The sequence below is a fragment of the Sprattus sprattus genome (assembly GCF_963457725.1).
Source record: "Sprattus sprattus genome assembly, chromosome: 15".
Taxonomy (NCBI): domain Eukaryota; kingdom Metazoa; phylum Chordata; class Actinopteri; order Clupeiformes; family Clupeidae; genus Sprattus; species Sprattus sprattus.
Genome location: NC_137913.1, coordinates 30,983,036 through 30,993,165, shown reverse-complemented (window position 1 = coordinate 30,993,165; position 10,130 = coordinate 30,983,036). Strand labels below are relative to the sequence as shown.

Sequence of the window (10,130 nt, the reverse complement as noted above, 5' to 3'; positions counted from 1 at the left end):
CGCCACTGTCTGTTGGTATAAGCATGGGAGAGATTGGTGAGTGCAGAACACTGAACTGCTTCTATCTAGTGCAAAGGGTAACATTTGTCTAATATTTGCAAACCCAGTGGAAACCATACAGATTGCTAACAGCAGTTAGCCATGCAGTTAAAGCATTGGGTAGACACATTTCAAACTTTATTGCTGCTGTTTTTGCACTAAAATAAGATAATTATAATATTTAGCTGGTGCTCAAATGACAACCCAACAGCATTGTTTTGCAACAAAAACATCTATAGCTTACTACGACAATGGTCTCTGACGGTCTACTCACTCTGGTTAAAATTTTAAATAGGGTACCGTTAGGCAATAAACCTACAACGATATGACATTTAAAAGCTTTTGTGTCAACTAAATCACCAAAAATATAAGATAGGCCACTCAATTAAAATTGGAACATAATCACATTTCATTACAATTTATTTTTCATGTTATTGTTTTTCACGTCTCAAGCCATTTTATCCCGAGGAGGCCTGTCCTCCCCTGGCGTCCACTAGGAGTCGCCACTGCCTGTCAGGTGCTCCTGGCCTTGACGTATTCATTGCCACTGGAGACATTGTCGCCCCCAGCGATGCTTTCCTCTGTAGTCCGTCGGGCTTCTTTGGACATGCGGTCAAAACGGCGGAGGAAGAAAATCACAGAGGCCAACAGAATAGCCTGAGGACAAAGATTATTGACCAGTAAGTTAGAAAACATACAAACACACACACACAATAACCACACACATTACCCACCCTTAAGCTGACAACTACATAAATATACAAATGCACATAAACACATTCAGACACACGCAGATGAACACATTGGCATACATGCACACAGGCCTGGGCCAACAAATAAATCACTATGTGCAAAACAAGACCCTTCTGCCAGAAGGAGTTACATGAACTCTACCCACTCCCTGACACACACCTGGATGATGATGAAGACAACGAGGCTTATCTGGGATGCCAGGGCTAAGTCACAGATCCAGTAGCGGCAAGAAGAAAGTACATCCTCTTCCACCAGATTCGCCACCAGCACCCCTTGCAGGTCTGGGGGAGAACTACAGCTCACGTTCCTGTCAGCACAGAGAGAAAGAGGGGAAAGTAAGCCATCGACTCAAGGTAATGAGGCCCTCAGGATCTGGTGGAATCAAGTTAGCACACCATGCTACAGACATGAAATACCAGCTTCTCAGTCCTCATCACATTTGATGTCTGCTCCCCTTTTTCTCACATTCTCAGGTTAAACTCTAGTTTTTACTCACATATTCTGTCATCCATCAAAACTCAAATATTAAAGATGCAATCTCACATTTTGGCGAAAGGTTATTGATATTTAAGCTCACCAGCTAATCAAGTAACACCCATCTCTTCAATACTCTTGCAGCAGCGTGTTGATTGGCTGGAATTGTGTATGGCTTGTATGAACATCTTGATTTAGTGCAAATGTGGGGATATTCTCAGCTAGGCTATGGTACCTGCTAGGCTGCATCATAGAGCCCGTCGCGTGTTGACGTATCAAGTGCTCATTTGTCAACGGAGCATTTACATTCTGCTATTTCATTGGTCAGAATCGTCTTTGCTGTCCGATTATTTTGCCAGTAGGACCCCGCAAACAATGAATTACCACTATCGTACAGTAGCCACTTAGCATGCCGCAAACAATTAATTACCACTATCGTACAGTAGCCACTTAGCATGCTAATAGCTACGTGATCAAGCTATTAAGTGTGATTCATTCCCGACACGAAACACTCGTTTTTTCCTTGTAATCAACAACACAAAGATCTAAACTAATCAGCCGTCGCAATACAAATTTAACATTTAGACTTACCTTTAACCAAACCTGATTTTGAATACAGCGGTAGGGGTAGTTAATAGCTCACTTAATACATCAGTTGGTAGTTTAAGAAAATGTTACTAACGTGTTTTTACGTGAGTGAATAACGCCTGGCCAACTATTACCTCTGAATGTCAAAACACGTTGATATTTACAGCAGGTATGCCATCAATACTTTCTCCAATATCATTTCATTTAAATTCATTGTCTTTAATAATACAACTCTCTGTTATACAGTACTGTACAAACATTCTAGACAACTAATACTTGTTTACAGGTCATTTTCATCGTTTGGCTTACATTTTTTTTTTTAAATGCACATAAACATGGCAGAACTATGACAGTATACAGGATCTTTTATTTCACACATGAAGTGTCGGGTGATTGCAGGAAGATAGGTCTTCAGGTGGAGGGTCTCTGTATGCTGAGGATTCCTTGCTCCACTGCTCTCTTCCTCACCATGGGTTGCTTAAAAAAATCTGCATGCAGCACAATCGTTTAAAACTCTCCATGTCCTCCTGAAATTCTAAATGTGAAAAGGAAGGGATATATGCAAACATCAATTAATATTAATTTAATTAAGTATCTTAGTATTAAATAGAAGTGAGATCAGTATCATCATTGGAAGGTAAAGCCTAGTGTGTCATAGTTTGGGAAAGGGGGGCAATGTAAAGTCTTGCCATCCTGGTGTAAGGAGGATAGGTGCCAGTCTTCGGGTGGAATGTCTCTGTATGCTGATGTCAGTCAAAATTCAATGATCTGTTAGATTATGTAGAGCTGCGGAAATATACAAAGCAAACTGCAAAGCATACATTTGTTTTTAAAACCGGCTGACTAACACAATTCAAACCTGTTTAGTTGAAAGCCCCTGTACTCAACACAGAGCGGAACAATCTATGGTTAAGGCTATGATATTGATACACGATATCCTTAAGGGCTAATTATAGGCTCGGCATTGGAGGGGGGAGAAAACTGACAAGACCAGTCTATCTACAAAAAATACAATGGTTTTAATAAATATAATGATATAATAACAATAATAATAATAATAACTAGAAAATGCATTTCCTGAAGGAAATACCAGTGCATGAAATGCAAAGGTTAAGAAAGGAAGAAGAAAAGAAAGAAGAGTGAAAGAAGGAAAGAAGAAAGGAAAGAAGAGTGGAAGAAGGAAAGACAAAAGGAAAGAAGAGTGAAGAAAGGAGAGAAGAGCGGAAGAAGGAAAGAAGAGTGAAAGAAGGAAAGAAGAAAAGAAAGAAGAGTGAAGAAAGGAAAGAAGAGTGGAAGGAGGAAAGAAGAAAAGAAAGAAGAGTGAAATAATGAAAGAAGAGTGAAGGAAGGAAAGAAGAGTGGAAGAAGGAAATAAGAAAAGAAAGAAGAGTGAAAGAAGGAAAGAAGAGTGAAAGAAGAAAAGAAGAAAGGAAAGAAGAGTGGAAGAAGGAAAGAATAGTGAACAAGAGTGGCTCTGGATGAAGAGATAAAGAGAGAGTGAAAATATTGAAAAAAGGAGATAAAAATGGATTGAAGAAGAGAGATTGAGTGTGAGAGAAAGTTGACTGAGAGAGAAAGATGGAGAGATGGAGAGAAAAAAAATAGAGAATGGATGGTGTCTTAATGTTCCTAGTTACAGTTAAATTGAGAGGGACAGAGAGAGTAGAGGTTCCTTTGATTTGGTGCAGCTGTCAGTGAAGCACAGGTGCAAGCCAGTTTAAAGACCCTATTATGATGTCATAATGGCCCAATGTAAGTCAATGGGAGACATTTATATTCGTTTTTCTTTAATATCTTAAAAAGTATAAAGTTTAGAAAAGTGAAAAATACATAGCATAAGTGTCGTTTACAAGACCTACGCGACAAAGTTTGAATGAAGTTTCTACGTTAAGCGGTTCGGGCTGAATTAATCGCAGAAAAAGGTAACAAGAACTAGAAAATGCATTTCCTGAAGGAAATACCAGTGCATGAAATGCAAAAGTTAAGAAAGGAAGAAGAAAAGAAAGAAGAGTGAAAGAAGGAAAGAAGAAAGGAAAGAAGAGTGAAAGAAGAGTGGAAGATGGAAAGAAGAGTGGAAGAAGGAAAGAAGAAAGGGAAGAAGAGTGAAGAGTGAAAGAAGGAAAGAATAGTTGAAGAAGGAAAGAAGAAAAGAAAGAAGCGTGAAAGAAGGAAAGAAGAAAGGAAAGAAGAGTGAAAGAAGGAAAGAAGAGTTGAACAAGAAAGGAAAGAAGAGTGGAAGAAGGAAAGAAGAGTGAACAAGAGTGGCTCTGGATAAAGAGAAAAAGAGAGTGAAAATATTGAAAAAAGGAGATAAAAATGGAATGAAGAAGAGAGATTGAGTGTGAGAGAAAGTAGACTGAGAGGGATAGAGAGAAAGATGGAGAGATGGAGAGAAAAAAAAGTAGAGAATGGAAGGTGTCTTAATGTTCCTAGTTACAGTTAAATTGAGAGGGACAGAGAGAGCAGCTGTCAGTGAAGCACAGGTGCAAGCCAGTTTAAAGACCCTATTATGATGTCATAATGGCCCAATGTAAGTCAATGGGAGAAATGTATATTCGTTTTTCTTTAATATCTTAAAAAGTATAAAGTTTAGAAAAGTGAAAAATACATAGCATAAGTGTCGTTTACAAGACCTACGCGACAAAGTTTGAATGAAGTTTCTACGTTAAGCGGTTCGGGCTGAATTAATCGCAGAAAAAGGTAACAAGAATAAGAAGAAGAAGAAGAAGCCTAGGAATAACAATACAGGGCATTTCATGCACTGTAATAAGAAGAAGAAGAAGAAGAAGAAGCCTAGGAATAACAATACAGGGCATTTCATGCACTGTAATAACAGTAATACAAAAGAAAAGAGAGAGCTCTATTAACTAGAAAATGCATTTCCTGAAGGAAATACCAGTGCATGAAATGAAAGAAAGGAAGAAGAAAAGAAAGAAGAGTGAAAGAAGGAAAGAAGAAAGGAAAGATGAGTGGAAGAAGGAAAGACAAAAGGAAAGAAGAGTGAAGAAAGGAGAGAAGAGTGGAAGAAGGAAAGAAGAAAGGAAAGAAGAGTGAAAGAAGGAAAGAAGAAAAGAAAGAAGAGTGAAGAAAGGAAAGAAGAGTGGAAGAAGGAAAGAAGAAAAGAAAGAAGAGTGAAATAATGAAAGAAGAAAGGAAAGAAGAGTGAAGGAAGGAAAGAAGAGTGGAAGAAGGAAATAAGAAAAGAAAGAAGAGTGAAAGAAGGAAAGAAGAAAGGAAAGAAGAGTGTAAGAAGGAAAGAAGAGTGAAGAAAGGAAAGAAAAGTGGAAGAAGGAAAGAAAAGTGGATGAAAGAAAAAAGAAAGGCAAGAAGAGTGGAAGAAGGAAAGAAAAATGGAAGAAGAAAATAAGAAAGGAAAGAAGAGTGGAAGAAGGAAAGAAGAGTGAACAAGAGTGGCTCTGGATGAAGAGATAAAGAGAGAGTGAAAATATTGAAAAAAGGAGATAAAAATGGAGTGAAGAAGAGAGATTGAGTGTGAGAGAAAGTTGACTGAGAGAGAAAGATGGAGAGTTGTAGAGAAAAAAAAATAGAGAATGGATGGTGTCTTAATGTTCCTAGTTACAGTTAACTTGAGAGGGACAGAGAGAGAAGACGTTCTTTGGATTTGGCACAGGTGTCAGTAAAGCACAGGTGCAAGCCAGTTTAAAGACCCTATTATGATGTCATAATGGCCCAATGTAAGTCAATGGGAGAAATTTATATTCGTTTTTCTTTAATATCTTAAAAAGTATAAAGTTTAGAAAAGTGAAAAATACATAGCATAAGTGTCGTTTACAAGACCTACGCGACAAAGTTTGAATGAAGTTTCTACGTTAAGCGGTTCGGGCTGAATTAATCGCAGAAAAAGGTAACAAGAATAAGAAGAAGAAGAAGAAGAAGAAGCCTAGGAATAACAATACAGGGCATTTCATGCACTGTAATTATCAAATAAAATACAATTAAACAGACAAAATAAATAGTGTGTGCAATGGTGTTATCAGTGTAGGTGATGCTTAGCTTGCTCCAGTGCGGAAAAGTAGTTCAGTAGTTCTTGGGTAGCTCGCCATCCAATGTTCAAGGTGTAGAGAAAAAAAAAAACAATCAGAGATCCGATCAAATATCAAAAACAGTTCACGTCAAGGAAAACAAGTAACAAAGTTACATTTTTCATAGTGCCTTGTTCGCCGTAATGACCACCTGTTGCAGGATTGTCATGGCATTCTTTAAGCACTGCATCTCTCTCCTCTGCACTCATAACCACCACACGTTCACGACCTCTATTCATGTAATGAAGCCGGTTGTCTTTAACCACTCACCTTTTGCTGAGGTCCTCTTTTATCAATGTTCTCTCCACAATGTTAATGATCCTCATTCACTCTCCTCCACACTCATCGATGACCAAGTGTAGCCCCTTAATTAACACCGCCAGCTCTTCCCTCCCCCATACCAGAGTCATGTCAAAACATTCCTAAAACAAATGTAAGGACATAATCATTGAATAAACGCTCTGCTACAACTTGCCTTTGACTTAGTGGCGTACAGCTGAACAAAGTGTGTAAAATGGGACCTTCATTTCAGCTATTACATCTTTAAGACAGAAAAAGAGACATTCCCTTATCTTCTAGTTCTCCTATTTCCTCTTTGTCAAAGTATTTTGTAATTTTTGCAATCAGAAATGAACGTCCTTACCCTCTCGATCAATACCCCCAAAAAATCACATACTTTCAGAAGATTTTCAATAGTAAGTGTATAGAGCAACCCAACTACTTCAAGTATTGTGTCCTATAAGTCATCCATTTGTTGAGAAGGGGGTGATCAATGTCACAGTAAAGCAGAATGTGTGCTGAGCTGAGTAGAACTTGAAGCTCTCCTAGTTAGACTGGGTAACCTCAGATGGCTTACTGTCCTCCCTGCGGCGTCACTGGACTGCTCTGTTTCACTGGTCTCGCGGGTGGTGAGTCTGAACGCAGGATGGGGCACTGCCTCGATGAGTTGGGCTGTCTTCTCACGCATTCAAATCCCAGCGGGGCCTACTAATGTTACACTCCGACACCCTGTGGAGTGGATAAAACGTGCTGCTTTGTTCAGGTCGGTAGCTGTAATGATTTAAAGTTACAACACACTTTGCCCATCTAACAAGAAACAGAGATATTTGGGGGAAAAAGGAGAAAAGAAATGTACTGTACCCTCACGAAAAGTGACTCATCAAATCAGACTTATGAGTTTCCTACTGTAAAACATCTGGCTGGCTCACCTCATCTACTTGCATCAACCATAGCGAATGTCATCCGATGATGTTTTTAGCTCGCAATTGTGACGGGTCACTCCACTCTACTGTTGCTTCAATCAGTGGTGGTCCGTCAGGGCCTTCAAGGCCTTCTCTGCTGGCCTAAACATCATCAGAAAATAAATGTAATAAAATAAATGTAATTTTAATATTTTCTTTTCATAAATATGTATTAAATTATTCCTCATAGTCCATTATCTTCATTTCATAGCTTCCAGCGTTGTAAATTTATGTTAGAGCTTTCATCCAATCATATTTCAGCTATCATGTGTTGCCACGCTCCCAGCAATCTTCCCCGAGAACAGAAATCTTCCCTGAGGCCTTCAGAATTCACATTGAAGGCCCGTGTATATCTGATTGGTTATCACAACTGGCTGTTTCAGTTCATTTAAGTTGAATGAACTGAAACAGACAGTTGTGACAACCAATCAGATTTCGAGTTGGCGACACTGGGCCTTCTAGAAGGCCCGGAAGATTTCTTTCCTCGTGTTGAACGTGATACGTAAACGTCCTTTGATTGGATACTGAGGCAGACCGGTGCAGTGCTTCAGTGCTCAGTTTAGCTGGCTAATGCAAAAACGACGTTCATCGGTTTCAATGCTTATTATGCTAGTTGTTTCAATTGGTAAGACTAAATATAATAACATTAACCAACTCAAATAAACTAGTTTACACCAACTTGATAATTCCAGTTTTTGATACAATTACAACGCCATTTTCAAGACGGAACTTTCAAGAAAAACTGGATATCGTGAGGATGGGAAGTTTAATGAAACTGCTTTGCAGGTAGGACAATGCGATGTTTAGTGGACAAACTTGTTAAAGCTCACAAAAACTTTGTAGACTAATCCCTGAAAATCTTCTTTTGTTTTTAAGTTGTGACAGTAATAAATATCCAAGCGATCATATAACTGAGAGTTTACTACTCTTAATGTATTGTTAATACGGGTGTATTGATTTTAAATGCTCCGGAAATATTAATAGTCTGTTGTACTCGACTATGTTAAGGTGATGCAATGCTCACTTATACTGCCTTTCTGTATAAATATAATGGTTCGAGAGCCATGGCGTCATAATGATGGTATTAGGAGGTGGATTCACTCAGTTTAACATCGTGTAGCACATCACTGAAGGCCTAGTCGTGAAATGCACGGACCGCCACTGGCTTCAATAGATCACCACAAACAACCTCTTGGATCACGTTTCTTTATTGCTGGAATGCAATATGACAGTAGGTTGGTTGGTAATTCAGCAAAGATCTCGGGACAACCATTCTCTATTAATTTCGTTCTGGGTGCAAAATACTTGAATACAATGTAATGTAATGTGTGCCTGTGTGTAATCGGTCAAATTGAATATCAAGCATAATTCAAGCATAGTTCTACAGTATCTCATCTCATACAGTACATTTCAGCATTACAATATTTAAACTATTCAATCAATTTTACATTATAGAAATAACACAAGAAACACATTTATCATCACAAACTCAGCGGCAGTGTTGCAAACGTAGCACTGGAGCACGTGTGGCTACTCTCGACAACCACGCTGGTCTGCAAGATAGCTAAACTAAATTGAGTACAAACTGCTTATCTGAATACAGCTAACATATAGAGTAGCATGCACATAGAAAACAACATGACAATAAAACCATAAATACAACATTAAAGATTGTTACCTTGAATGCAATATGACAGTAGGATGGTTGGTGATTCAGCAAAGATCTTGGGACACCTGAACCAAATGCAAAGCAAGTGACCGTTAGCAGGCTACTTCACATGAAAACGTGCAGTCTCTAAAACATAACTTTACACGGTCATGTCAACAACTAAACTCAAAATAGTTAACTGAAATCATTATAAATGCATTGCATGACAAAATACAAGATATATGTACATAAAATCCCGCACTTAACACCCTAGTTAGTCGTGTCATGGCTATTCACCTCAAGTAATGGCTATGTCATGGCTATTCACCTCAAGTAACAACATTAAAAGAAGCAGACAAAAAAAATGACTAATCATATCAAACTTGCGAGTTTCCTATCAATTACCATTCATAGGTTAATTCATAGATTAATTCATAGGCTCGCAGTCGCCAATGACACTAGCTAGCTAGCTTTTGCCCATGTTACAACAGTAATAGTAATAACAAGATGGTACTTACCTTTGTATGCGTTAAGTCAAAGTTGAAGATGAAGTTCTCCTCACTTCTCGAAGTTCAACAATTTTCGATAACTAGCCAGCAAACGGTTTCACTAGCTGGCTAGCTATAGTTAGCTTCAGTTAGCCAAACTGACTAATTACAGTGCATGAAATGCCCTGTACACCCTGTATTGTTATTCCTAGGCATTTTCTTCTTCTTCTTCTTCTTCTTCTTCTTCTTCTTACCTTTTTCTGCGATTAATTCAGCCCAAACCGTTTAACGTAGAAACTTCATTCAAACTTTGTCGCGTAGGTCTTGTAAAGGACACTTATGCTATGTATTTTTCACTTTTCTAAACTTTATACTTTTTAAGATATTAAATAAAAACGAATCTAAATTTTCCCATTGACTTACATTGGGCCATTATGACATCATAATAGGGTCTTTAAACTGGCTTGCACCTGTGCTCCACTGACACCTGCGCCAAATCCAAGGAACCTTTTCTCTGTCCCTCTCAATTTAACTGTAACTAGGAACATTAAGACACCTTCCATTCTCTACTTTTTTCTCTCTCCATCTTTCTATCCCTCTCAGTCTACTTTCTCTCACACTCAATCTCTCTTCTTCACTCCATTTTTATCTCCTTTTTTCAATATTTTCACTCTCTTTTTCTCTTTAACTCTTGTTCATTCTTCCTTCTTCCACTCTTCTTTCCTTCTTTCACTTTTCTTTCCTTTCTTCACTCTCCTTTCTTCTTTCCTTCTTTCACTCTTCTTTCCTTTCTTCTTTCCTTCTTCAACTATGATTTCCTTCTTTCACTCTTTCTTTTCTTCTTCCACTCTTCTTT

General features: G+C 38.3%; 1 protein-coding gene across 1 annotated transcript in view; it reads right to left on the bottom strand.

Moving 5' to 3' along the window:
* Window positions 1-552: 552 nt before the first annotated feature.
* gp1bb (glycoprotein Ib platelet subunit beta) overlaps window positions 553-10,130 on the bottom strand; it is a gene marked incomplete at both ends in the record, with an annotated part of 16,043 nt that continues 6,465 nt past the window's right edge. The window contains 2 exons of the mRNA XM_080852675.1: window positions 553-696; window positions 952-1,099. Of these exons, the coding sequence (XP_080708801.1) occupies window positions 553-696; window positions 952-1,099 (292 nt within the window). The remainder of the gene's footprint in view (window positions 697-951; window positions 1,100-10,130) is intronic.